We start from the raw sequence: 15,911 nt of genomic DNA, 5'->3' as shown, positions 1-15,911 counted from the left end.
TGGAGGGGACTGAGGGACTGTGGAGGGGACACAGGAGGTGGAGGGGACTGAGGGACTGTGGAGGGGACACAGGAGGTGGAGGGGACTGAGGAGGGGACACAGGAGGTGGAGGGGACTGAGGGACTGTGGAGGGGACTGAGGAGGGGACACAGGAGGTGGAGGGGACTGAGGAGAGGACACAGGAGGTGGAGGGGACTGAGGGGACTGAGGGGACTGTGGGAAGAGGGGCAGTGCCTGGGTCTGAGGGGGGCGTGTGGGGCGAGGTGGCCAGGCGCTATGATATGTGCTGGGGTCTTCACTCCTCAAATCCCCATGGTGAGTCGGCCTGGGGGAGGCAGGCACCTGCCAGGCTGAAAAGGCCAGGTGTGGGGCGTCAGGGGAGAAGGGTGTAGACCAGGGAGAGGCACCCAACAATGCAGCCAGGTTCCCTCCATACCCGGAGCCTCCCTGCGGCAAGAGGGACAGCAGCTCCCTGGCTCCAGCACCATCTCCTCGCCCTGCAGAGGGAGAGAGTCCCAAGGTGGTCTTGACACCTGGAGCCTGGCCCGCCCTCCCCCCTCAGAGACCCTAAGACCAACCTCGGAGGAGGGTCCCAGGAAGGAGCCTGAGGAACCAGGGAGGGTAGTAGGGCTGCAGGGGGTACCTGAGCACAGGTGAGGGGGGAACCACCCCAGAGAGTAGCAGGGCTGCAGGGAGTACCTGAGCACAGGTGAGTGGGGAGCAGCGCTGGGTGCAGACAGGCCTCCCACTGAGGCAGAGGCAGCTCTCACAGGCCTCCTGCCATTCAGATCCAGGCTGGGGAGAGTAGGGGAGAGCCTCCTCTTGGTCTTGTAGATTTGTTTTGTTTTGTTTTGTTTTTTGAGACGGAGTCTCACTCTATCGCCAGGCTGGAGTGCAGTGGCGCAATCTCAGCTCACTGCAACCTCCTCCACCTCCCCAGTTCAAGTGATTCTCCTGCCTCAGCCTCCCGAGTAGCTGGGACTACAGGCACACACCACCAATCTCAGCTAATGTTTGTATTTTTAGTAGAGATGGGGTTTCACTATGTTGGCCAGAATGGTCTTGATCTCTTGACCTCATGATCTGCCTACCTCGGCCTCCCAAAGTGCTGGGATTACAGGCATGAGCCACTGTGCCCGGCTCCAACTTGTAGACTTTTCTATAGTAGTATCCCTGATCCCCAAGCCCAGCCTGTGAGTGCCTAGCCGGGGCAATGGGCTTGGATGGAGTCAGGCAACAAAAGACCCAGGAGGAAGATGAACTGTTGGGGCCAGAGACTGTCCCGGGGGAGAGCGGAGCCCTGCCAGCTGCTGCAGGGCCTGGAGTAGGGGGAGGAGCCAGTGGAGTTACAGACAGATGGGGAGGCTTGGGGTCAGGAATGGGTGGGTGGTAGCAGAGGGGGTTCGGTGCCTCACCAGGTGGGGATGCCCGAGGTGCCAGCACTCGCAGTGGTCTTCGGGGACGCAGGGGCCTGCCTGGCTGCGGAAGTGCCCAGGCTGGCACACGCAGCCTGAGGCTCGAGCTGAACTGCAGTTACTCTGGGTCTCTGTGGCGTTCATCTCCTGGCACGTCTGCTCACAGAGCCCCAGCTCCCCCGGGGCCACCTGCTGCCACATTTCCCCAGGGGGGCACTCTGCCAGGGAAGACCATCCAACCCAGCTTTCCGGTCAGCCCTGGATCCAGCCTCTATTCCGCCCCTCCCAAGCTGAGCACCCGCATGTCCCCGTCCTGCCTTCTCAGCCGCAGCAGCCTCCAACCACACCTCCTGATCTTATCCACCCACCCAAACACTAGCTGGACCCAGGCCAGGTCTCACCTCCTTCAGAAAAGCCTCCCTGACCAATCCTGTCCACCCGGCCTCTCTATTCTCAGCACTGATGTCTCACCCTCTGGGGTGCTACCTGCCTGTCAGAGACCTAGAGACTGTGCCCTGTCTCTGCCTGTTCTGGGGGGTGGTCTGCCCAGAGGCTGGCCGTGCTGCATGTCTGCACTCACAGAGCCCAGTGTGGCAGAGCTGGGAACACGGTGGGTGGGCCCTTGGTCTTGATCAGATGGGGGTAACACTGCACTGCACAGGGCAAATGCTACCTGCCCGGGGGCTGCCAGGCCAGGCCTCTCATTTCCGCTCACCCCTCCAGACCTCAGTTTCCTCACTGGCAGGGAAAGAACCTTCCACTTCCTGGGATCACAGCCCTGGCTCTGTGTATACTGTGTGCTAGGGAATGCCCCCAACAAGTGAGGCAGACCACACTGAGTGCCCAGGGAGCCCTGGGCAGGGGGTGCTGGGTCTCCAGTTAGAAAGAGGTCAGTGTGGACAGACAGGGGAGGGCTTCCTGAAGCTCTGTCTAGTCTGTGAGCAGGGCCCTTCTCTCCTCGGTGCCAGTCCCGGGCCTTGACTTTGGAGGTGCAGCAGGGCATGGACAGCCACATCTCACCCTGACAGTCAACGAGGGAGCAGCTGAAGGCTCCACCGTGGCAGACACTGGGAAGACAGAAGCAGACTCAGATGCCTCCCATGTCCACGTCCTCCTCCCCACCCTTCCTCATCCCTGCTCCCCACCCCAGGGCCAGGCCCTCACCAGCGGGTGCAGTTCCGGATGAGCACAGTCCCTGGGGGCAGCTCCTGGGCCTGCTCTTCCAGGGTCAGGGTGAGGCCCCAGGGCAGAGGACGCTGGGTGCAGGGGCAGGCAGCGGGAGGCACACACGTGCCATTGTGAAGCAGCTGCAGCAGGGCAGGCTCAGTGACACTCAGACCACCGCCTCTTCCCTCCCCACCTGCTGGCTTCCCCCACAGGGAGTCAGGACACAGCACCCAGTACCCACCTGCCCTCCAGGGCAGCCACAGCCAGGCTGGCAGGGCTCCTGCACACAGATGGCACCAGGCTGCAGATGCCAGCAGAGGCGCGGGCATGAGGTGGCACAGGCGCTAAGCACCTGGCCAGGGGGGCACTCTGTGGGGAGCACACAGGCAGGGAGATGGGAGGGACCCAGCATCTCCATTCCCGGGGTGGGAGCTGCTCCGGGTCTGACCTCCTCTCCCCACACCTACCCCCAACAGCTGGGGCAGGGCCTGGGCTCAGCAGCAATGGAGGGGGTCAGTCACCTGCCACCCAGGGGGTAACTCACCAGGGCAGGGCTGCAGGTTACACTCCTGCCATTGCTCTGTGTCCTGGGCCTGGCATGGTGCCACCCCAGGACCCCCCTCGCAGCTCCGATGTCGCTCCATAGTGCCCCCACCACAGGGGGCCGAGCAACTGCTCCAGGCTGACCAAGGCCCAAGGACTGGACACTCCTGGTGTGGGCACACCAGGGACCCATTGACACAGGTGCTGTGGACGGGGTAAGCACAAAGGGCTCCAGTCAGGGTGAACAGGACCCTCACTCCCCAACAATGCTGACGAAGGCTGACCTGCCCATGCCTCCACCCAAAGCTCCCTTAGCCCCGGCGTGGCTGCAGCCATACCAGTTTTGGCAGTCCAGCTGCACCACCTGGGCCGGGGCCAGCTCCCAAGAGGCATTGGCACTGGGGAGGCCACAGCGGCAAGAGGAGATCGGCACACAGCGCCCATCCTGGACCAGCTGGCCAGGGGGACAGCGGCAGCCTAGGGGTGTGGGTAAAGAGGCGGAACGAGATTGGGTGCTTGGGCAGGGCTCACACAATGGATCCTCCCCCACAACCAGATGGAGTCCAAAGCCTGGTTTCCACAGTATCTCCCACTGCCCATCACAGGAAGGGGCTGCTCCAGCCTGTGCGGGCACCACCCAGTAACCCCGATGGCCACCTGAGCATCCACATGGAACAGTGGCCCTGAGTGACCCTCACTCCTTGCAGGACTCAGAGCTGGCTGCTGAAAGTGACCGCTTTCCTGCCCCGTCACTCATGACCCAGCAATCTGAACTTCCCCCACCCCTGCCCGAGATCACACACTCTCTGGGGGCAGGAGGCAGCTGGGGGAGGCCCAGGCTTTCCTGGAGCTCCCAGCCAGGTGGTGGGGCCTGCTGGCCACCTGGGCGGCAGGGTCCCTGCAGACACTGAACACGGTCCCAGAGGTCGACACAGCTGCGTGGGCACTGGTTGGCACAGTCCAGGGTGAATACAGTGTCTTGGGCCTCGCAGCTCTCGCCTGATGACCAGATGATAGGGGTCTGTGTTGGGGACACTCTTGGGCCCCCGCTTCCACTGCACAGCTCTGGGGCAGAGCCAACTCTCCCCTCAGGTTTGGTCTCCGATGTTCCTGTCCCAGGCTCTCCTCTGGATGCGGGGATGGGAGTTACCTGGGCAGGGCCCTCTGTTGCAGCTTTCTGTCTGAGCCCATGGCCCCCGGCAGCCTCCTCCAGGGGGGACCTCTGCCTCTCTCCAGCGTAGCCTGAACCCCCCACTGCAGGGCACCTGGCAGGGGCTCCATGGCCCCCACAGACTCCACTGGCATGAGTCTGGGGAAGGTACGATGGAGTCAGTACCCAGGCCCACCTCCTGCCTCCCCCTCAAGCCTTGAGCTCTGTCGTTGCCAACGCTCTGGCAGGCCTTAACGCCCTCTAGGCTCTCCTGCTTCTCTTTCTAGCTGCTGCCTGGACCCCACCCCCAGCTTCAAATCCTGCAGGCCCTAGAGACAAGCAGGAGGGGTAGCAGGTCAATGTGCTCTATAGCCTAGCCCCTCCTGGCCAGGTCCCCCCAACCTGCACTCCAGGCCCCTCCTGTCCCGTGGCCTCTGCCTCTCCCCATTACCAGGGCAGGCTCCAGGGTCAGGGCAGAGGCGCTGCTAGCTGAGGGGCGCAGTGCAGAGGTGAGGGGCTCCAGTCCAGGGCCTCCCTGTCGCAGGATCCAGACAGAGCTGGTGGCGGTGCTGCTCTGAAGCAGCGGGGCCGAGGTAGGGGAGAGGCCGGTTGGGTCTCGGAGCCAGCGCTCCTCTAGGGCAGTCCTGGAGGCAGGGGCCAGGGCGCTGGGCGGCAGGCAGGGCCCACAGGGCGACCACTCGGACCACTCACTCAGAGGCAGAAGACCTGGAAGGGCAGGGTATGGGTGCCCTTCCCAGTGACCGCCCCCCGGCCCAGAGACCCTGGTGGACAGGCAGGAGGGGCTCAGGGTCATGACCAGGAAGTGCTGGAAACAGGAAGGCTGAGGGTGGTGTGGGGGCAGGGTAAGGTGACCCACCATCCCAGTTTGCCTGGGACTGTCCCCGTCTTAGCACTGAAAGTTCTGCATCCCAGAAACCCCCCAAGTCCCAAGCAATGGGGACAGTTGTCTCCATAGGTCAAGGTTACCTTGGCAGCCCTGGCTGGTGCAGTGCAGCTCCCCATGCCGGCATTCGCTGCGGGAGGGGGTGGTCAGGGTAGACTAAGGGAGGCAGGGCCCAGCCCAGGACCTCAGGGGGTGGGGCGGTCATGCAAGGGTAACCTGAGCCCTAGGCACATGTGGGGCAAGATGAGGGAGCTGCAAACTCTGCCATCTCAGGGTCCTCTGTCCTGAGGCTGGACTGGGCCCCCCAGGCCTCCCTGCCCTATTCCCTGGCCCCAGCCCTCTGTCTCCCTTCCACCATCACTCACCACTCCTTACAGCCCAGCTGCAGGCGGTCCCCAGGGGCCAGGGTCATCCCGGCTCCCGCTGCTGAGGTATGCCAGCAGTTACACTGCTCCGGGGGAATGCAGCCCCCAGCCTGCTCCAGCAGCCCCTGGGTGGAAGGAGAGATGGGGCAGTGATCATCGTGTCATTCCAGCACCCAGCACTGTGCCCCACCTGCAGCAGCTGCATATGCATGATGCTGAGTGAACGGCAAGCTGGGAGGAGGCACCGAGTTCCAAGGGGTTTGAAGGAGGTGGGGCCGCCATGGACATCACAGAGAGAAGGAGGAGCGGGAGTATGGGCAGAGGACCCCCTTGTCCTCGGAAGTTGCTCCAGCTCCCAGCTCTCACCTTGGGACAGTAGCAGCCCGGCTGGCAGGGTGGCAGGTCCTGGCAGAGCTGATGGCTCAGGTGTGTGGCACAGAGCCCAGCACAGGGGGAGCCGCAGGCATGGAACTCAAAGGGAGGCGTGCAGCTGTCCTCTGGGGGAGATCGGGGAGATCGGGGAGAGGCAGGCTGGTGGGGGAACAGCCCAGAGACACCACTCCCAAAGCCCAGAGCACATGCTGCATGGTTCTGAGGCCCCTTGGGGTCACCTGGCAAGAGTACAAGATGCCCACCCTACACAAGTTAGAACAGACCAGTGTCTCCCATCTGGCATCCACTCAGCACCTGTGGGCACCTCCAGGGAAGGATCAGGATGGGTTGGGCCTTGGAGAGCCAGGAAGATGCCTGGAGGAGGCAGCTGAGGAGGGGGCTGCAGGAGTGAGGGGCCTGGCAGGTGCTCCAGAAATTGGCAGATGGGAGACAGAGGGGCAGAGATGGAGGGCAGCCGCAGCAGGAGCTGGGCAAGGCACCCTCCTAGAGGGCAGCTACATGGGCCAAGGCCACAGGCGGGCCGGCAGCTGCAGGGTGGACAAATTGTGGTGAGGGATTGGGGGCACAGCTGTGACAAGGGAGTATCTGCGGGGAACAGGGGAGTGGCTCAGTTTGAGGGCAGGCACGGGCGCAGGCAGCTGCTCTGAGGTCTTGGGGGCACTACATTGGCCGTGAGGGGAGCAGGGACCCTTGGTGGCTGCTGCCCTGCTCAGCTCCCTGGTTTCTTGCTCCTGGAGCCTCACCAGAGCAGTTGCTGATAAGGCAAGGCCGGAAGTGGCCATCCAGCCGCGTGCAGGGGGCGTCTGCCCTGGCCCCTGGGGACGCTGGGCCCTGGTGTCGGTAGCGCTGCTGCACCAGCACCCGGCAAGAGCAGCGCGTCCAGCTGCTCCAGCTGCTCCACACACACTCCTCTAGGGACCGGAGGGGTGTGTCAGCCCGCCTCTCCCCTGCCTGCCCTCCCTCTCACCCCAGCCCTGCCGAGACCCTGCACAGGAAACAGGCAAGCGGGGCCTGAAAGGCCCGGCTGGCTGGACGCCCTCTCACCCTACAAGGAGGGCCCCAAGGGAAGAGATGGTGGGCAGAGGAAAGGAACTGAGCAAAACGTGGGGGCAGAGACAGGGCAGGCTTATTTGAAGGGATCATCCGGGAACTAGGAACATATTTATTTTCTGAATCTCCCAAGGTAGGAAAAGTAGAGAGGTGATTTCACTTCCCCTGCACACTCACCCGGGCAGGGCCCTAGGTAGCAGCCCTGGGTGTCCAGGTGGAGGAAGGTGCCGTTGCAGGTGGGGTCGGCCTTGGCCATCAGGCAGGGGCAGGACCCAGAGCGAGAGGCCAGGCCCGGGCCGCAGCTGCGGGAACAGGGCCCCCACGGGCCCCAGGAGCAGGCCTCCAGCAGCCCTGGGCAAGGCTGCTGCCCACAGGGCTGGGTCTGGGTGTCAGGACCCAGGCAGAGTGGGCTCCTGTGGTGAGGGGCTGCGGCCCTGCAGGCCCGGGTTCGGACCTGGTTTCCACCTCCACAGGAGACAGGGCAGTCGGACCAGGAGGACCACAGCGTCCAAGCCTCAGGCACTGTGGGAGGGCACAGGTGAGGTCAGAGGAGGCGGAGGGAGCAAAGGCCAGAGGACTGGGTCGGGACCTGCATGGTGGCCCAGGGAGTGGCAGTTAAGTAAGGTGGGAGATAAATGAGACACAGAGCACATGGCGGGCAAGGCATGAGGCCAGAAGGGCGGCTGAGGCGGGGATCCGGAGGCAGCCCAGACCTGCACACTCTGTGTCTTCGCAGATCACACCCTCCGGGGTGCAGGAGCTGGGAAAGAGCCGGGACTCAGGACTCTGCTCTCCAGCAGGGCAGTCCCAGCCCCCCTCCCTGCCCTGCACTCACCACTGCTGGCACTCCCCCTGCAGCCAGCTGTCCCCCAGGGTGCGGGAGCGAGTGCCTTGCAGGCACAGGGGTGGGCACGAGGGCTGAGGGCAGGGCTGGCTCTGGGACTGCTCCTCCCGACACTCTGGGGCCCACGAGCCGGATGTGGAGGACCTGGGTGGGGCCAGGGCAGAGGAGGTGAGAGATGGCCCAGGCCCCTCATCACTTCTCTGTCTCCTGGTGAGACACCCTGGTGGGACACCTCAGGGTGGGCATGGGGGTAGCTGAGGAAAAGCCAGGGTAACCAGGGACAGAGCTGGCCCAGGGCCTGGGGTGGTGCTGTCGCTGGTGAGAGCAGGACCCAGGAACTCTGTCAGAAGGGAGAGACTGCGCCTTGCAGAGTGAGGCCCTGGGTGGCAGAAGGGACATCTAGCCCTGCCAGCCCCATACCGGAAGCGGCTCTGCTGCCCTCCGGGCCCGCATGAGTGGCTGCAGGGACTCCAGGCCGACCAGCGGCTCCAGGCACAGTGGGTGGGAGGTGGGCAGGGCTGAGCCGTGCAGGAGAGCTGACCAGCTTGGCATGAGCAGTTGTTGCAGGCATCCTGGTGCTGGCTCCCCGGGGCCCAGCTGTGGCCCTGGGCATCGGTGCAGTCACAGTGCCCAACTGGCACGCAGCCGCCATCCTGCTCCAGGGACCCTGTGGGGCAAGAGCTGGAGCTTGCACCCCTGGCCCCACCCACACCTTCCCACTCAGCCACCCTGACACTCCTGAAGGACAGGGCAGCACCTACCCTTTGGGCAGCGGCAGCCCTTCTGGCAGACCTGGTCATCCTGACACACAATTCCCTCCTGGAGGTCTGAGCAGCGGCGGGGGCAGCGGTTGGCACAGGTGACCACCTCCATGCCTGCTGGGCAGCCAGCCTCTGAGCAGATTGGGGGCCCAGAGTCAGGAGGGCCCAGGACTCAGAAACTCTCCCTCTGCCCTACCGAGGACTCCCTACCTCCATAAAGCTACGGGACCCATCCCATCCCCCATGCTGGTGCCCACTGAAACACGGGAGACTCGGGAAGACTCTGGGATTGGGACATTCTAGGTAGACAGTGAGTTCCTCTCACCTCCTGTGAGTTCTCAGCACCTACCCTGGTACCCAGTAAATGTTTGTGGAGCTGGACTAAATCTGTGGGTCTCAAAAGCCAATAATGTCACCTGGAGCCTCTTTTGTGTCCACCCAGAGGATGGGTGGGGATAGAGGAGGGGAGCCCTGGGGGAGCCCACGCCATGGGGCTGGTGAGAGCCAATTAAAGAAGGAGCTGAAGCCTGGGGGTGACGGGAGGAGGCACAGGCTCAGCTACAGCCACTGGCTCCATCCACCACCCACAAGTGCCACACTCGCTCCTAACAGTGCCACTGTCGAAGCCTCCAAAAATCGTGACAGGGCTGGTGGCTCTTTCCCACCTCGGGGGTGGGAAAGCTGAAAGGAGGAGCTCTCCTGTGGGTTGGGGTGGCCGGGGTGGATCCTTGGGCCTTGGCACAGACGACAGACATACTCAGGGTACCCTTGCCCAATGCCAGGCCCAGCCATCCACCCCAGAGGGCTCAGTTTCCAAACTGGCCCATGAGGTAGCAGCCGGGCCCCATGCAGAGTGGAGCCCAATAGGGGTAGGACAGGACTGTCACCATTGCCATACCACAAGGCATGGGATTGCAGAGGCGGGCCTGGTGCCGCTCCCCAGCGCAGGGGGCACCCCCGTTCTTGGATGGGGGGCTTGAGCAGCTGCGGCTTCTCAGGGATTGGCCTCCCCCACAGCTGCGGTCACACCAGGACCAGGGACTCCAGTGTGACCAGCCCCCGGGCACTGTGTGGGAAAGAGAACGGCCACCTGAGGGGTCGGCTCAGGCAGGGGGCCCCCACCTATCCCGCGAGCCTGGGTCAGGGTCTGGTGCGAGAGACAGAAGTGCCACACTCAGGTAGGCTGGATGCCTGGGAGGGGGCACTGATGCCAGGGGCCTTCAGGGACGGGGCCTTCAGGGACGGGGCCTTCAGGGGCAGGGCCTGGGGCACGCCCTGGTCTCCCCCAGCTGCCTCACCTGGACAGGCTCGCAGGTTGCAGAAGCGGCGCTCTTGGTAGGCAGTAAGGATGTCGGGGCACCAGTGCCCGCCGGGCCCAGGGGGATGGTATGCCCGCAGGCGGCGCTGCTGGCCCACCCCGCAGCTGCGGGAGCAAGGTTCCCACGGGGCCGAGGAGGTCCAGGAACAGTTCCCAGCCCCACAGCCAGGGCCAGGGCACACGGGCAGCTCTGTGACACAAAGCGGAGCTGGAGCCAGTCCCGGCTGCATGGCACCTGCCCAGCCTTTCCTCTCTGCTCCCAGCTTAAGGGTGGACCTCCACCACCCAGGCCAGCAGTGGCCTCGTCCAGAGTTCTGGGCTCTCATTCTGGATCTGACACTGACTGCTGTGTGGCTTTGACAGCTGGGCCTCACTATCCCCTTTTCTCATCAGGGACAGTAATCCCAGACTCACAGGGCTGCGGAGGGATTTGGGTGGGACCTTGGAGGGGGTGGAGAGTTCAGCACACACACCAGAGAACAAGGGATGTGCTGGAAGTTGGGCTCCCCAGCAGCTGCTGGGGTTGGCAAAGAGGATCCAGAGCCCGGAGTCAGACACTGATTTGAAATGAGATGTCATTTCAAAGAAACCAATGATTACTTGAGGAGTATTAGATATTGGGAATTGGGGGTTAAAATGAGTTGTCTGAGGGTGGTGGCTGGGATCAGAGGTTGAGGCTGGAAGGTGCACCTGTGCATGAGGGCAGGTTGCAGGGGCGCTCCTGTAATGGGTCCCCCATGGTGCAGTTAGCCAGGCAGAGGCGGGTGCGGCTGCGCCATGCAGGGCGAGCGGGGTCCGTGCAGCTTCTGGAGCAGGGGGACCAGGAGGACCACGGGCCCCAGCCAGCTGGGGGAGGGAGTGGGGAGGGTGCCTTGTGATGAGTCGGCCTTGAGCTTCAGCCTCTGGGGGAGGGGGGGGAGGGGGGGGGGGGGAGGTGTCCTGGGTTGTCCCCACAGAGCCAGGCAGAGGAAAGGATTTGCACTGGCTCCACCGTGGACCCTTCAGCCCCTGTGCCAAAGGAAACCCCACTCAGAAATGTTTTGGTACTCACAGCACACTGGGACCACGCCTAAGGCTGGCAGCTGGCACTGCGGGCTCACGGCTATCTAGTCCAGCCCTCCTCAGCTTGAGCTCCTGTGGACACCCAGGCCCCAAGCACAGCACTTCCTTGCAGGATCAAGGCCTTTACTCAAGCCGTTCCTTTCCTTCCAATGCTGGTCAAAGTTCCCTCCCTCCCTCAAAACCCCTCAGATACTGCCTCCTCCAATAAGGCCTCCTAGATGTGTGTCCAGTGCCATCCTGACCACAGCCCTGCCCACCACCTTCCTGCTGTCCTTACCAGGGCAGTCTGGGCTGGGGCAGTACTCGAGGTCCTGGCGGGGCCCACGGCAGCCCTGACCACTGGGGGTGGGCATGGTGAGCACACACTGGCGGCTGCGGGTACGGGTGCCCAGCCCACCACAGGAGCGGGAGCACGGGCCCCACGGGCTCCAGGGACCGAAACCACCATCGGCCTCGAAGCAGTCCTCCAGGGAGCAAGACAGCTTCCCGTGTGCACAGGAGCTGGGGGAACAGCCAGGTTAGCCCAGCCCAGGTGGGGTCAGAGGGTAGACTGGGGTTCCTGGTACCCTCTAACCCCTCCCTCCACTGAAAATCTCCTTGACCCTCCCCAGCCCAGTCCCCACCCTCACCATCCCCCTCACCAGTTGCCACAGCTTGTATGAAGTGTCTGGCCCGAGCCCAGCTCATCTCTAGGCCTGAGGGGCTGACCAGGGTCACCTATGGTGGCTCCCAGCTCCTGCAGCAGCCAGGCTGTCAGCACACAAGGGCACTCCTGGGAGAGTGGGGCAGAGGAGGCAGCATCACAGCACAGGCCAGCCACCCACCCGGGGCTGTGCACATCCCCTGGAGAGACTTGGGGAGGGACAGTGTGAGCACCCGGAAGAGGGCTCCAGGCTCCAGGAAAGCATTTCCAAGAGCAGAGGGCTGTTCACCCCCATCAGAGGCATGAGCGCACCACGAGAGGGGCTTGGCCAGGGCTTGGCCTGAGCTGGCTTCCCCACGAAGAGCGCCCAGCAGGACACAAGGAGGCACCAACACAGGCCCTCCCAGGCTCACACACGATGAAGGGGGCAGAAAGAGCCTCAGCCAGGAAACGGGACATTAGGTTTGGGTCTGGCTCTGCTGCTGTGCGTGACCTTGGTGTGTCCCCTCCCCTCTCTGAGGCTGTCACCATCTCTAGGCCTAGGAGGTGAGACCAGGTGGCTCTTCTGGTCCCTCCGGGCCATGGGATCCTGGAACTCTGGCTCAGGGGTGGCCACTGGGCAGCCAGCTTTAGGATTAGGAAAGGGATCCCTGTGTGCCCGTCAGGCTCAGCAGAGCAGAGCTGGGCCCTGGCTGCCGCTGGGATGCCCAGCGGGGACCAAGTGGGGCCAAGGGGAGTGAAGGTGAGGGGCACTGTCCCCACAAGCATGGGACGGGCAAGAGAGGGGCAGTGAAGACCCACGCCCCACAGTGGAGGACAGGGAGGTGAGGCTGGGCCAGTGCGGTTGGGGAACATGGCGACCTGGCAGGAAACTGCCTCTCCCTACCAGGGTGAGGGGTGGGCAGGGAATACAGGGGTGAGTGTGAGCTCCGGCGGGGCTGGGAGATGTGCCAGTCAGGAACAGAGGCCAGGCAAGTCCAGAGGCGGCAGGTGCTCCCCATTCCCAGGGAACCAGTGACCCCGGGAGGCTGCGTCTAACTCTGCCTGCCTCCGACGCTGTCAGCAGAGGCCTCAGCTGGCCTCACCAGCCTGTCTGCTGCTTAGGGGCCTGCCCAGGGATGACAGGGTCTGCAAAAGTGACAGACATGACAGAGGGGACAGGCGAAGGGAGGGCAGGGAGGGCTGTGGGGTGGACAGGTTCTGACCTGCACACAGGCCAGGCGGTGCTGGAAGGTGCCCTCGGGGCAGTGGCAGCCCTCCTCGCAGCCCTCGGAGAAGCAGCCCACCTGCTGTGTGACGTGGGTGCAGGAGAAGGGGCATCCCTCGCCGGGCTGGCATTCGCGGTACAGGCGGCCGGCCGGGCAGCCTGCCTCTGAGGCAGCAGCCACATCAGCGCCTGCGGCCCCGGCCCCGGCCCTCACTGCCCACCTCAGGAGCGCCTTTCACCTGCCCATCCCCCAGCCCTGGGCAGCGCCCCCTCCCACAGGCTCCCACAGCCTGGCTGAGTCCTCCTTCACTTGTCCATCGCTGGTGGGAGGGCACTGGGGGACAGGTGGGGGTGGGGAGGAAGAGGCCAAAAGGCACCCATGAGTCAGGGTCAAAGGCCAGGATGGGACTTCAAAGGTCACAGTGGGGTTAGGTCCTGGGCTGGCACTCACCTCTGCAGACCTGTGTGCTGCATGTGCGGCTCTGGTGGGCAGGCCCTGGGCAGGGAGGACGGGCACAGCGCCGGGAGCGCAGCTGCTCCCCACCCCCACACGAAACACTGCAGTCTTCCCAAGGACCCCAAGAGCTCCACACCCCAGGGTCCGGGCAGCCGGGTACCTCCTGGCATTGCAGAATGCCTGCCACACAGGTGCTGGGGACAAAGGAGGGGGCTTCAGAGACAGGACCAGCCCCGTCCCCTGAGGGCTCCCCTCCTGGGCTCTATGCGCCTCCCCGCCCCCACTTCTCTTGGCTTACCAGTTGTCACACGGCCCAGTGACCACCTCTCCAGGTTCCAGGCTCTCCCAGGAGCTAAACCTAGACCCTGCTGAGCGGCTCTGGTTCTCAGGGATCCCTGAGGGGCACAGGAGGGAGGGTAGGGACTCCAGACAGCTCAGCTCCCCCCATCTATCCCTCCTCCCACCCCACGGCCTTCTACTCCCCACCCTCTTGCCTCCACCACATGGCACCCTGTGTCCTGAACAAGGAAGGTGGACGCTCCAACCAGACCAGCCCTGGGAGGGAGTCGAGGGACACGAAAGCCTGGAGAGCTGGTAATTGCTCATTTTTGTTCTGCAGCCCCAGTCTGGGTCCCCGGGGCAGCGGCACAGGGGCCAGACAGGTGGCACTGCAGTGCTGGGGGCAAGGGGAGGCACTCACCCATGGCTCCAGGCTGGTACTGGCAGCGGCAGTGGGCTGGGGGCACGCACAGCCCATCCTGGGAAAGCTGGCCCAGGGGGCACCCACAACTGGGCTGGCAGCCCACAGAACCTGGCTGGCACACACTCCCAGGGGACAGGTCCTGGCAGGAGCGGGGGCAGGGCTGCCCACAGGGGTGCAGACTCTGGCCACCCCCGCAGTCTACGCAGGAAGAAAGCAGAGAGGGTGGTCACTGAAGGGCATCCTGAGGGATTCGCAACCCTCCTGCCATGCCTGTCCCCCATTTGGACCCGCCACCTTGACCAGGTCCATGACTGATGGCCTGGGAACTGTCCCTTGAGAGAGTGACATGATGTGTGTGGAGGTCAGAGGTCAGAGTCAGCATCTCCCTAGACTTAGAGGGGCCCTCCCAGACCTCATTGAAGCCTGACCTGTGCACTGGGTGGAATTTTCCTGGCAAGGGCGACTCTGCGTGTGGCTCCCAGGGCAGGGCCTCCCTCCCTCAGGGGTGGGGGGCTGGCTGCATGCCCGGCTCCGGTGGGACTGCCCCAAGCACATGTCGCAGGGAGACCATGGCCCCCATGGGCCCCAGGCTCCGTCCACTGTGGCAGGAAGACAGATCATCTGCATTAGGAGGCCCAGGAGGCCCCAGATTAGCGGGGTTGGAGCAGGGGTTTAGGGCCTTTTGGGGGAGGGACATGGGCCTCGTGGGGCATTACACCTGGGCACGTGGCGTAGCTGGGGCAGGCCTCCCTCTGATGCTGGGCCCCTGCCTCCCCAGCCTCTCCAGTACACGGGGCACCACCGTGCTGAGGAGTGGGGCAGGCACAGGCCCTGGAGCGGCTCCTGGTCTGGCCCCTGCAGGGCTGGGAGCACACTGTCCACTCCGACCATGGGCACCAGCCTCCGGGCACTACGAGGAGAATGGCGGGCACTGGGGTGCAGCCCGTCCCTTCCCTGGTCCCAGGCCCCCCTCCTCACCTCCCTCGAAGCTGGGCACATACCTGGGCAGGGCAGGTCTGTGCAGTTCAGCCTCCCCTCCAGGCAGGTGCTGGGCAGGGGGTGCAGACACAGAAGGAAGAGGCAGCAGCTTAGTCCTACCCCAAACCCTAACTCTGCACCCCCCCAGCTGCCTCTCCCTCCCCTCATCCTTATGGTTGATCCTCAGTTTTCTCCCAGACAGTGCCCCATCTCCCAGCTCTCCAGTGCCTCCCTATCCTGTTTCCTGTCCCACTTAGCTGGCCCTCTCGGGGTCACCAGATGATGCCTACTCTTGGGGAAGGACTGCAGGTACCCTGGAGCCAACTGTGTGATCAGATGGGTTGCGAATGCCATATCTGTCACTCCTCCCGCCCAGACCCCTCCTGCCCCCGAGCACATGCCCAGCCCCTGCAGACACACAGGGTCAGCTTCAGCTTCCTCACCTATCAGACGCGGGTCATGGTGCCTGCCCCACATCTGCTCAGGGATTGTGGGGGGGCAAATATGACCATTCGCGGAGACTCCAGAGAGCTCAAGAGAATGGGATGAAGTGGGGCGACTCCTGCTGGCATCCCTGCCTCCCACCACGGCGAGGGCCCCTTACCAGTGGTTGCAGCCGTCAGGCCTTGCCAGCCGAGCACCCGGATGGTGCCGCTGCCCGGTCAGCAGGTCCAGGCAGCTGCAGTGACCCGGCTGCACACAGATGGCCCCATTGGAACTCAGTACCTGGCCCGGTGGGCAGTAGCAGCCAGGCTGGCAGTGCCACACGCAGTGCTGGGGGACAGTAAGTGGGGGCCATCAGCAGAAAAAGGAAAGCTGTGCAGGGAAGACGACGGAACAAGGGGCTGGGGAGGAAAGTGTGACAGGCCTCACGTTTTAAACACAGAGTACGCCTTCTAGTGCGGATGAGAAAGGCAGGAAGGGGACCCAGGTAGCCTTGCAGTTCCCACT

At 63.9% G+C, this 15,911-nt stretch overlaps 1 protein-coding gene across 1 annotated transcript in view; it reads right to left on the bottom strand.

The window, feature by feature from the left end:
- LOC116813241 (SCO-spondin-like) overlaps positions 1-15,911 on the bottom strand; it is a 58,441-nt gene that overhangs the window by 3,317 nt on the left and 39,213 nt on the right. Inside the window, 35 exon segments of the mRNA XM_058427842.1 lie at positions 437-497; positions 700-795; positions 1,416-1,633; positions 2,436-2,482; positions 2,580-2,722; positions 2,824-2,951; positions 3,127-3,329; positions 3,464-3,602; positions 4,008-4,124; positions 4,276-4,434; positions 4,727-4,858; positions 4,861-5,001; positions 5,263-5,309; positions 5,545-5,669; positions 5,911-6,041; positions 6,681-6,848; positions 7,165-7,509; positions 7,701-7,747; positions 7,823-7,975; positions 8,252-8,498; positions 8,593-8,724; positions 9,491-9,658; positions 9,891-10,100; positions 10,601-10,761; positions 10,882-10,918; positions 11,250-11,473; positions 11,614-11,744; positions 12,821-12,987; positions 13,274-13,473; positions 13,578-13,674; positions 13,980-14,180; positions 14,411-14,581; positions 14,701-14,892; positions 14,984-15,030; positions 15,565-15,734. Coding sequence (XP_058283825.1) covers positions 437-497; positions 700-795; positions 1,416-1,633; positions 2,436-2,482; positions 2,580-2,722; positions 2,824-2,951; positions 3,127-3,329; positions 3,464-3,602; positions 4,008-4,124; positions 4,276-4,434; positions 4,727-4,858; positions 4,861-5,001; positions 5,263-5,309; positions 5,545-5,669; positions 5,911-6,041; positions 6,681-6,848; positions 7,165-7,509; positions 7,701-7,747; positions 7,823-7,975; positions 8,252-8,498; positions 8,593-8,724; positions 9,491-9,658; positions 9,891-10,100; positions 10,601-10,761; positions 10,882-10,918; positions 11,250-11,473; positions 11,614-11,744; positions 12,821-12,987; positions 13,274-13,473; positions 13,578-13,674; positions 13,980-14,180; positions 14,411-14,581; positions 14,701-14,892; positions 14,984-15,030; positions 15,565-15,734 — 5,155 coding nt within the window.

This window comes from Hylobates moloch, unplaced genomic scaffold, assembly GCF_009828535.3.
Source record: "Hylobates moloch isolate HMO894 unplaced genomic scaffold, HMol_V3 SCAFFOLD_1, whole genome shotgun sequence".
Lineage (NCBI taxonomy): Eukaryota > Metazoa > Chordata > Mammalia > Primates > Hylobatidae > Hylobates > Hylobates moloch.
This window is presented reverse-complemented; position numbering and strand designations above follow the sequence as displayed.